This window comes from Zingiber officinale, chromosome 7A, assembly GCF_018446385.1.
Source record: "Zingiber officinale cultivar Zhangliang chromosome 7A, Zo_v1.1, whole genome shotgun sequence".
NCBI classification, from domain to species: Eukaryota; Viridiplantae; Streptophyta; class Magnoliopsida; order Zingiberales; family Zingiberaceae; genus Zingiber; species Zingiber officinale.
The window spans coordinates 13,814,948-13,826,812 of NC_055998.1; the positions used below are offsets into that span (position 1 = coordinate 13,814,948).

The 11,865-nt window shown below is 37.3% G+C and overlaps 1 protein-coding gene across 1 annotated transcript; it reads left to right on the plus strand.

Annotated features, from left to right (window-relative positions):
• Positions 1-9,357: 9,357 nt before the first annotated feature.
• Positions 9,358-11,458, plus strand: LOC122000997 (peroxidase 4-like). Its single transcript, XM_042555532.1, has 4 exons — positions 9,358-9,670; positions 9,779-9,970; positions 10,078-10,243; positions 10,796-11,458. The coding sequence occupies exons 1-4, from the start codon at positions 9,377-9,379 to the stop codon at positions 11,191-11,193; spliced, it is 1,050 nt and encodes a 349-aa protein (XP_042411466.1). The 5' UTR covers positions 9,358-9,376; the 3' UTR covers positions 11,194-11,458.
• Positions 11,459-11,865: the final 407 nt, after the last annotated feature.

Consider the following 11,865-nt stretch of genomic DNA (forward strand, 5'->3'; position numbering starts at 1 on the left):
ATGTCATACATAATTTAGGCAGGATAATAGTAGGATGTGCTAACTTTCTGGATGCAGGATCCAACTATTATGACTTTTAGTTATTATGTGTGATTGGACCCTTGGACATGTCAAGGGCATTTATATGTGTGTGCATGATTGTATTAAAAATACAGCAGGAGCTATATTTAGTTTTATTAGGATTTTATTTTTGATCTAGATACATGTACATTCCTTTTATGGAATATAGGATCAAAAATGTAAAATTCTATTTATGTCGCGGATCAAATCTTGCAAAGCGTGGAACCTTCTAAGGACCAGAGGCGCAGCGGAACTAGGAGCAAGATGGATGCGACAGCTAGACCCGGTGGCGGTGGCCAAATATGGCAGCAGCTTGGGATGACAACACACGGAGGACAACTATAAATAAAAGTCATAATAGTTGAAAATTAGATTTTCTATTTATTGCTTTTAAATTGTGCTGTGTGTGCATGTTGGTTTACATATTTAGTAGGCTAGCATAGTTAAAATTCCTCATTTATAAATAACTAAGTGGGAGAGGGATTTTTAAGTAAATCCCATGGTCTCCATTACTGGTTTGTAAGTGATGCAAACAAGCTTGCGCGTTGGCTCTGAGTGCCTTCCTCCATAACGGATGAGCTTGTTTGTGGATCACTAGAACAGACTTCCATTTTTGGATGACTATAGGAAGTTAATTAAGAGCGTGTGATCTTCCCCAACGGAAGGGGCATAATCTTATTAATGGACTTAGTGTCAAGTAATGGTATACACTTAGACACATTTAATAGTATCCTCCCCAACGGAGTCACTACTATCACTTGTGTGACCAAAGGGAAACCAACTATTGATTTGTCATAAAACTAGATTGGCAATATAATAAAATTAATAAACCCCTCTTACAAATGTTTGAATTTGTATACGTCCACACTAACGTGGCCTACAAGATTCATGGTGTTTGAGGTAATTTTATTTGTCAAAAAGTTATATTGACAAGATAGTCAATGGGTAAAACCCTCCTCTTACAAATGATGAATTTGTATACGTCCACACTAACGTGGCATGCAAAATTCACGGTGTTTGAGGTGTTGGTGAATTTAAATAATATTGTTTGAGGAATCAATGTTATTTTAAATTCAAAGAGTTTTGACCAAATATTTGATCAAAGACATATCAACTATTAATTTTATTCGTCATAAAGTAAAGTTGACGAGATAATAAAATTAATGAATAAAATCTCCTCTTCGATTTTGTATACACAAAATTCATGGAGATTTTAAGGAGTTGATCTTGACCAAATATTTTTGTGATTCTTAGGATGTTTGTCAATCCCTAGTAGTCATACTATAGAAAAAGACTTAGTAGTCCCAATTGTAATGATTGGAAATAGGACTTGGACATTAAGGTAGACTGTCTTCTTAGAACTAAGAACAATTTAGGTATATTTAATTCATTAGTTAAAACATGTCTAGTGGTGTTATCTACCAGAACCTGGAGTGTAGATACAAGATGCCATTAATCATGTCTGCAATTCATTGAAGGGTTCCAGGAAATCTGACAACTGAATGAAAGGTAAATCACCGTCCACATGGGCACTACTGTAAAAGTGGTAGCTGTTGCAGTGGGAGATGTTTATCTTTTGATAAGAATAAAATATGGATTTTAAGTAATTGTCTTTACGTACCAAGTTTAGAAAGAACCTGATTTCAGTTTCTAAACTATTATAGATATTGTGTCTATTTTGATAACAAAGTTGTTATCAAGAAAAATAGGGAAGTTATCTATTCTGGTATGATGGTTGACAATTTATAATCCAATAACTCCCACGATGCAACAAATGGAAATTAGTAACACATCTTCTAATTTTAAGAGAAAGCAACCTTTGGAAATGAACCAATTATATCTTTGGCATCTAAAGCTAGGTTATACTTGAGTAGGATTCATTGGTAGCTGATGAACTTTTGGGTTCATTAGTAGTGAAAATCTTTCCAACCTGCGAGTCTTACTTGGAAGGAAAATAACCAAGAAGCTTTTAAGTCCAAGGGGTATGGAGCCAAAGATATGTTGGAATTGGTTCATTCTGATTTATGTGATCCTATGACTATCCAAGCAAGAGGTTGTTTCAAATATTTCGTCTATTTTATAGACAACTATTTGAGATACGGATACATTTACTTGATGTGCCACAAGTCTAAGTGTTTTGATTAGTTCAAAGAGTACGAGGCTGATGTGGAGAAACGTCAAGGTAAAAGTATCAAGACACTACGGTGAGATCGTAGTGGCAAGTACCTCCTGGAAGAATTTAGGAGTCACTTATCAGAAGTAGGGATTCAATCCCAACTAACTACACCTAGGTATATCCCAACAGAATGGTGTAGAAAAAGGATGGTATAGGACTCTTATGGAAATAAGTAGATTGATGATGAGTTATTTAGAAAATTACCAAATTCATTTTAAGGATATACTCTGGAAACGGAAGTGAACATAGTACCTTCCAAAGTCAGAACTCTCTACTCATATAGAATTACTGAATAGGTGTAAGCCTATTTTGAAGCATATTCGGATTCGAGTAGTCCAGCACATATGCTGAAGAGAGACAATGATAAGTTGGACAGGAATTCACTTGTTTGTGGGTTATCCTAGAGAAATGAAAGTAGGTTTATAGTCTTAAAAATCAGAAGGTCATTGTTAGCATCAATGATCGATTTTTAGAAAAGGACTATGTAATAAACCATGTGCCCATAAGAAAATTTGTTCTTAAGGAAATCATAAAAGACATGTCTAATCTAGTACCAATTGTACAAGATGAGATACCACAAGGAAACTGCAACACGTATCACAAATGATACATAATTGCAGAAAGTGCTTTATCGTAGTGGGAGGGTTGTTAGGCAACCTAAAAAGATTCATGTTTTGGGAGAGTTTTTGGACTCGATCCCTGGAGGACATAAACCTGATCTCCGGACATATGACGAAGCACTCCAAGATAAAGATGCAATATCTTGGCAAAGAGTAATGAATAACATAATTAGAATATATGTATTCTAATAAAATCTGGAAGCTTATAGAACCACCAAATGGTGTAAAAGCCTTTGGGTATAAAAAGGTCTATAATAGGAAAAGAGGGATAGACAGAAAGGTAGAAACTTTCAAAGCAAGGCTAGATGAAAAAGGAAACTTTTTCACTGGTAGCCATGCTTAAGTCTATCCGGATTCTTTTATCTATTTGGCAAGTGGATGTCAAGACAGCATTCCTTAATGGAAGTCTTGAAGAAAGCATCCATATAAAGCAACCAGAAGGGTTCATTGTAAAGGGCTAAGAGCATCTTGTGTGCAAGCTCAATCAGTCTATGGACTGAGGCAAATTAAAGCTTCAAGGTCTTGGAACATCCAGTTTATCAAAGTAATCCAGACCTATGGATTTATTGAGTAAACGGATAAGTCTTGTGTATACAAAAGGTGTGATGGAAACGTGGTGGTATTTCTTGTACTATACGTAGATAACATTTTTGGTAGTTGGAAACAATATCAAAATGTTGTCAGAAGTAAGGGTATGGTAGTCCAAATAATTTGATATAAAGGACTTGGGAGAATGTATATATTTGAGATCAAAGGATCGCAAGAAAAAATATATTTTACTCATCCCAAGCTTGATACATCGGAAAAATCCTTGCTCGTTTTAAGCATGCAAAACTCCAAGAAAGGTTTCTTACCTTTTTAGTATAGAGTAACTTTATCTAAAGATATGTCTCCGTAGACATCAAAGGAGATAAAGGAAATAAAGGCAGTTCTTCGGCTGTCGGAAGCCTAATGTATGCTATGCACGAGATCAGAAATCTGTTTTGCCAAGGGCATAGTTAGCAGATATCAAAGTAACCCTGGACAAGGACATTAGACTGCAGTAAAGCATATATTAGTATCTTAGAGGCACTAGAGATTATATGCTAGCTTACAAGGCAGTTAATTTGGTCCCTGTGGGTTGCACGGATTTTGACTTCCAATAGGGACAATAATAAGTCAACCTCGGGGTTTTGTGTTTATTTTAGGAGGTAAAGTCATAACTATGGAAGAGTGATAAGCATAGGTGTTTTTCTAGACTCCACCATAGAAGCTTAGTATATGGCAAGCCTCTGAGGTGGCCATAAAAGTTGAATGACTCAATAACCTCAAGATAGACTTAGATATGATTTCTGGTTTGTCCAAAGATTATTAAAATTTATTGTAATAATATTGGTGCAGTAGCAAACTCGAAGAAACCATAAGTCTATAAGGCAAGTAAACACAATAGAGCGCAAGTACCACCCAATACGAGAAATCGTATAAACGAGGAGAAGTTGTTGCCGCCTAAATTGCATCAGGTAATGACCTATAGATCCTTTCACTAAGGTCCTTAAGGCAAGAGCTTTTGATGGGCATGTTGAAGGGTTGAGAATCAGATGTATGGCAGCAGATATGGCAGCTTAGTCTTTTAGTATAAGTGGGAGATTGTTGGAGTGTATACTGAAAGCCTAAGCTTTGTAAACATTCATTATGAATAAAGAATCACATTTGGTCAAATTGTCTACATTTAGTTGTAGTTATTCAATTAATTTATACTGTAGATACCATAGTATGTGGTGCCACATGCAGAAGATAATGTTATCAGTACCTTATAAATTATAAATAGTAGCTTACGACTAAAATGGAAAGGAACAAACCATTAGAAGGTCGTAGTGTAATTAGGTATCAGTTTATCTTGACTGTATAATTACACTAGTACACTCAGAGTGTATTAAGTAGGATCATTTGAGGTCGTTTCTTTTATACTGACTTTATAAAGGAACAAAAACCTCAGTTATTATGGAAGTGTGTGCTCTTAATCCTAATATAATAACAAGCACATATATTTGATATTTATTTCTTTAATTTATCAATGGGTGAGATTTAGTTCGATGAATCAATAAGCCCGATAAGTTGGGAAATGGTATCACTTATAGTGTGTGTTGTTGATTATAGAAGGAAACTGTGTCCTAGAGATACTAGGTTCATAATGTCCTCAAGAGGAGCTCATAAGGATTGTCATGTTAAACCCTGCAGGTGGACTTAGTCTGACATGATGATAAGGTTGAGTGGTACTACTCTTGGACTAAGATATTAATTACATGAGTTGTCAGTAACTCACTTAATTAGTGGACATTCGATATCTTAAACACAGGAAGACTAACACACTCATAATAAGAAGGAGCCCAAAAATGTAATTTGGGATTGGTGCGGTAGTTCAATAATAGTTCTCTAGTGGAATGAATTATTATTGATAAAATTAAGTTGTGTGTTCGGGGCGAACACGGGATGCTTAATTTTATCGGGAGACCAAAACCAATTCCTCCTCTCGGTCCCTATCGTAGCCTCTTATTTATAGAGTACTATACCCACCTATACCCACCTTCTATACCCACCCAAAGGGGGCCGGCCAAGCTAGCTTGGGAACCAAGCTAGGGCCGGCCTAGGTATAAATTGGGGTGGTCGGCCCTAGCTTGAACCCAAGCTAGAGGGGCCGGCCAAATTAAATTAAAAAGGAATTTTAATTTTTATTTTTATTATGTGGAAGATATAATTTATTAAAGAGAATTAAAATTAAAATATCTCTCTTGTAAAATATCTACAAAAGATTAAAGAAAGATATTAAATCTCTTTCCTTATTTGTAGATTGGTGAGATATTTTATTTTCTCTTTAAAAAATTATTCACATGTTGTTAAATTAAAATTATAGAAATTTCCTTTTATCAACCATGAAGAGATTTTTTTAAGAGAAATTTTATTTTTAAAATTTCCGGAAACAAATTAGGAAGTTTTAATTTGTTGATTAAAACTTGTCTAATTTATTTGTTTGATGTGGCCGGCCATTAGAGATTAATTGGGGAAATTTTATTTTATTTTTCTCAATTAAATCATGTCAAGGGAATTGAGGAAATTTTATTGTAAATAAATTTCCTAATTTGCCTAGGCCAAGGAATATAAAAGAAGGGGTGAGGGTGCCTTCATGAGACACAACCTCTATTATTTTCTCTCCCTCTTTTATTCCTTGAAGGGCCGGCCATCCTCTTCTTCTCTTCCTCTTTGTGGTGGCCGAAACTCTCAAAGGCTTGGAGCTCTTGTGGCGGCCGGATACTACTTGGAGAAGAAGAAGAAGAAGAAAGAGAGAAAGCTAGCATCTCTTGGAGCTTGGTTGGTGTTTTGTTCTTCATCCTTGGTAAAGCTTTTTGTGGCCGAACCTAGCTAGGAGGAGAATAAGGTGGTTGGTGGTTTCTCATCTCGCAAGATCGTTGCCCACACAACGTCCGAGGTTAGAAGAGGAATACGGTAGAAGATCAAGAGGTCTTTCTAAAAGGTATAACTAGTAGTTTTTCCTTTTCCGCATCATACTAGTTATTTATGGAAATAATACCAAATACAAGAGGCTTACGATTCTAGAATTTTGAATATGTTTTTCGATGTTGTGTTCTTTTGTTTTATTTTTCCTTGTGATTTGATTGTTCTTTTCGGTTAACCTAAAGTTATTTTAGGAAATTAAATATTAGCTTTCTATAAAAGATTTTGTCTAGTCGGTGGTGGTTGCTCCCATATCCAAGAAGGTCATGTGCCTCGCCACGTCAGTACTGGGAACCAATTATGGAAATTAATATTTAATGGAATTAATAACTTAAGGTGATTTGGGTCGAACGTGTTAAGTTCCGCAGGGGATCCAAGTCTAAACCTAAAAGAACAAATAGATTAAGTTTTGGATCAAACGTGTTAAATTCCGCAGGCGATCCAAAATTTAATTTAAAAGAACACATGGTAGCTAGGAAAAGGTTTAGACCTTTGTACAAAATTTTTGTACAGTGGAACCTCTAGGTTTTCCGAGTAGCAACCAACAAGCACATCCTCACTAAATCTCTCTTCCAATTGCTTACCTCTTACTTACCAACTATAGTACTTGACTTACCTTTGACCCACCAGGTCTTCTCGCCATTTGTCAAGTCCCGCGGACCCAACTGGATTTCGGTTGGTTGTCAGATCCAGCGGACCCAACCGGACTTCCTGCCAGATATCGGGTCCCGCGGACCTATCTGGACTTCGCACCAACTATCGGGTCCCACAAACCTAGTTGGATTTTGCACCAACTATCGGGTCCCGCAAACCTAGTTGGATTTTAGCCTGATGTCAGGTCCTTAATACTAGTCAACTCCTACACACTTGGTAAAAAAGTTAGATAAACAACACGTCTAACTTTAATTTATTTATCATACATCAAAATCTGATCATCAGTACAACCTGCACCAACACAATCCTCCCCTCAAACGAAGAACTATTATTACTATCATGGTTTAGATCTCGTTGTATGCATTCGATCACTATTGACCTGTTCGTTCGGGTCTCCCCGCAAGTATTTGGTCACTCTTAATCTCCTCTGAGCCTCTCTGTAAGTATCTGATCACCCTAATTTATTTTGGGTCTCCCTGCAAGCATCCGATCACCCTAACCTTTTTCGGGTCTCCCCGTAAGAATCCAATCACCCTGATTTGTTCTAAGCCTCCCCGCAAGGATCCGGTCACTCTTGATCTGTTCTAGGTCTCCCCTCAACTTCTTTCAAGGTTATCCTATATGGCATCTGGCTTGAACCATGACTCTCATATCATTTGCTATGTCCAAAAGAATTTACATATATTTACGATGGTATATGACATTATCTACTTTGGACTAAGTTCTAATAGTTTTATTTTTTGACTCCACCTAAAATGCCTCAAACCATTGTAGATATCTTCATTTTTTTTAAACCCATGATATTTTTCATATCTTTCTAATATGAGATTTTGATTGTATTCTTAATAAATAGTATATTAAATCCATATATATATATATATATATATATATATATGAGAATGATACGGTGCTCACCTTCTATGCCTGACTGAGAGGGTCAACCAATGCAGGGTGTTTGGCAGTGATCCTGACACCTAAAAGTGCTAAGAGTCACACATGAATCAAGCACGGGGAGGTGAGCACCATATCAAGTCCCTAAAATATATATAATGGAAGATTTTAAAATATTTTTAAAAAATACTATGGATGATTGATAATTGCTTACTATGTCCATCCCTTAATTAAAACTATATGAATCAGAATTATGTCAAAGCGTAAACTTCAAATCAAATTGAACTTTTGTGATTTATAAAACTAATGAAAGAAGTAAAATAACGTTTTCTGAAAAAGAAAGCTCCGATCCCTTTCAATGAAGTAATTATCATTTAGCTGTTTCCTTTTAAGTATCCTTCCATGTTTGAAACAGTATAGGTATAGGGTTCTAATTGATTATAGTCAACCGACAGCTTTTTTAAAAAAAAAAATCCTTCATTGAAGGATTAATAAAAAAAAATGATGTAGAATACAACGAATTCATACATTATATCCCATGATTTGCGCCCGCAACATAACAAGATTAGGTGAGAATTTCAAAGTATAAGATAATTAAACTACTTAATTTTTTAATGATAGAAAAATAATTAATTAGTGATCAATTGGAGTATGAAATTAATGTTGAACATTTGTTTATATATAATGTAATATTTTGTATAAAAAAAGGCTAAGTATTTGTAATTTGCCCTAGTGCTAATTATAATACAAAAATTCTTTTATCACAAGTTCCTTTAAAATGATCAATTAGTCTTATCGATTATCAGAGAAAGTGGAACAGAAAAGAATTTAATCCACTTCAAAATTTTAAATTTATTCTTTGCTCAAGTTGAATAGAAGTGAATTTATTTTTTGTTCCTTTAGTTTTTATTTATCCACGAGCAAAATTGCAGACCGATTTGTTAGGAAGAAAATTATGAAGTGATGGACCACCCGTAAGCCAACATAATCGATAAAATTGTGATGGAGAGGTCTGTGGGGTTGTCATACTATTGCCTTCATAATAAACCTTTGACTACGAGAGCATTTCACCACATGCAAGAAAACGAACAGCATACGTCTCTCATTATCGCTGTTGGTAGCAAACTACAAACTTCCTCACAAGTCAACAAATCACTAGGCTACAATCTGTTATCCAATTAATATTGTATATATGCAATTCATGACTCACCGGCAACTTTGGCCAAGACTTGGAGCATGAATTGAGAATTTACGACATCAAAAAATTAAATACTGTTAATTGAATGTCAATCACTTCGGCTGGCGATCAAAAAACAATCATGCATTCACTACTTACTCTGTCGTTTTCCTCTTTCACTATCTGAATTATGTTTAATTTTATGTTGACTTTAGATCTGTTCAAAAGTAACTGCTAGCTAAGATGACCACATGCCATGGCATCTCGCCCTATATATAACTCTCTCCTTGCTGTTTAGCTACATGTTCCATGCACACTCTTTCATCACTCTTTCACAATTGTCCTAGCTATACTGTGTATGCAATGGCTTCCTCTTCCAATTACTTCTCCAGCTTTTCTCGTGCTTCTCTGCCTCTTTTCTTCTTCTTCTTCCTCCTCCTCCTCCACAGCGACGCCTCGGCGAAGCTCTCCACGGACTTCTACGCCCAGTCGTGTCCCCAAGTGTTCGACACTGTGAAATCCGTCGTCAAATCCGCCATTAACCAAGAGAAGCGGATCGGCGCTTCCCTCCTTCGCCTCCTCTTCCATGACTGTTTTGTTCTCGTACGTAATAATTAATTACCTTAATTATGGTTCCATCATTAATTCTATATAATCATCTAATCAATTTTAAGAGCCTGCGCGTTCATTTTCCATCGTATCGTACGGCAGGGTTGCGATGCGTCGGTGTTATTAGACGACACGCCCACCTTGCTAGGAGAGAAGACCGCTAAGCCAAACAACAACTCCCTCAGGGGTTTCGAAGTCGTCGATCGAATCAAGACGGCGGTGGAAAAGGTGTGCCCGGGAGTCGTGTCCTGTGCCGATATCTTGGCAATCACTGCAAGGGACTCTGTCGTCTTTGTGAGTATATAGATATATATATAATATATTATATTATATGATGAATTCTGTTTAAGAATAAATAAATCCGGCAAGTTTAATTAATTGAGTTTTGTGAATTAAATAAGTTGAACGGGCCGAGCTGGGAGGTGAAGCTGGGGAGGAGGGACTCGAGGAAGGCGAGCTTCAACAAAGCAAACACGGACATTCCTCCGCCAACCTCATCGCTCGCCAATCTAACCGCTGCCTACGCAAAGAAGGGGCTCTCAGTCGGAGACTTGGTCGCGCTTTCTGGTAATATATATAATAATATTGCATTTTTATTAATAATATATTATGGGTGAAGGTAAGTATTTAATTTATTTTACCTTTTTAATAGAAAAAGAAAAGTAGCTAAAAGGTGACAGGAAGACGAACAGATGGAATCACGAGATTATTGAATTCTATAATTTCCATCGAAAACAGCCAAATTAATCCAAGGCTAGCTGCTAGCTTTAATAATTAGGAAGAAAGTTAATCTCGCAGTTCACGACCAGATCCTGTCTTTCACTTATTCCACTATCATGCTAATTATTGATTCAGTGCATGGCATTGTCGGTCGGGTGGCGGTGATGATCATGTCAAGCATCGAGTCACTTTCAGACTGGGCCCGGCAAACCATGTGCCTCGGCCCATTCACCTAACTCGATACAATTAGATCGGACACGAAGCCAAAATCCGGCCCCGGCTTTATCGCGAAATTGCCCCCCGAAACAATTGATTTTTGGTCCGCTGTTGTTTTTTTTTTAATTATTTTTTAAAAGATTAATCATAGCGTTTACGGTTTATCATCGTGACAATGTACAGGCGCCCACACGATTGGGAAGGCGCGGTGTATTTCCTTCCGGGACCACATCTACAACGACACCGACATCAACGGCTCCTTCGCCAAGCTTCGGCAGGCCAATTGCCCCTGCACCTCCGGCTCCGGCGACAACAACCTGGCGCCGCTGGACCTGCAGACTCCGACGGTGTTCGACAACGACTACTTCAACAACCTCATCTCCTTCAAGGGCCTCCTCCACTCTGACCAAGAGCTCTACAATACCAGCGGCAGCAGCAGCGCGGCCCTGGTCAAGTCCTACTCCCGCAGCACCGCCGCCTTCTTCGACGGCTTCGTCGCGGCGATGATCAAGATGAGCGACATCCGGCCGCTCACCGGCAAGAGGGGCGAGATTAGGAAGAACTGCAGGAAGGTTAATTAATGCGTCGCTGTTACAGAGTGGATAAGGAATGCGTGACGGTCAACGTTGGAGCTGCTGCCGAAACAGTGGGGCTTATTTTATTAAAATTAAGGTCGATCGAGTTATGTTGCCCCTTGAATTTGGGTTTAGTTTCAAGTGTTTCATCTTTACTCCGTGAGTTGAGACGGAAGTATGTCTCTTTCGTGTTTTGCACTTCTTTTTCACTGTGTTGGTAATTGGTAAGCCGAGATTAAGGATGTATAATCCAAGTGTTGAAATTTGATTACGGTGCGCTCAAATTCGAGAAATGAACCAGTGATGAAATTTGAACGAGGTCAACATCAATAACCTCATTGATGATTTAATTTGTACAAGCAAGTCATGCATTGGGCTATCTGGTGGAAGGTCCAATCATTCAATAGAAAGCGCTGATTTCCTTCTTGTCGAAATTGAGGTCTCCAGAAATGTAAGGGACCACCTTTGAATGAAGGATACAACTCTGATATATTGTTGAGCACAAAGATGTCAGAGTTGATTATGACATTGATCTTTACCAATCAAATAAGCATTTGATATGATCACGTAAGTTAGAGTACCTAAAGATAAAATTGTCTCTGTTAGTAATTCGAGCTGTAAAAATCATTTTTTGCGTAACGGAAACCCTGAATTCTAGCAATAGATTCGTGCGAAGAT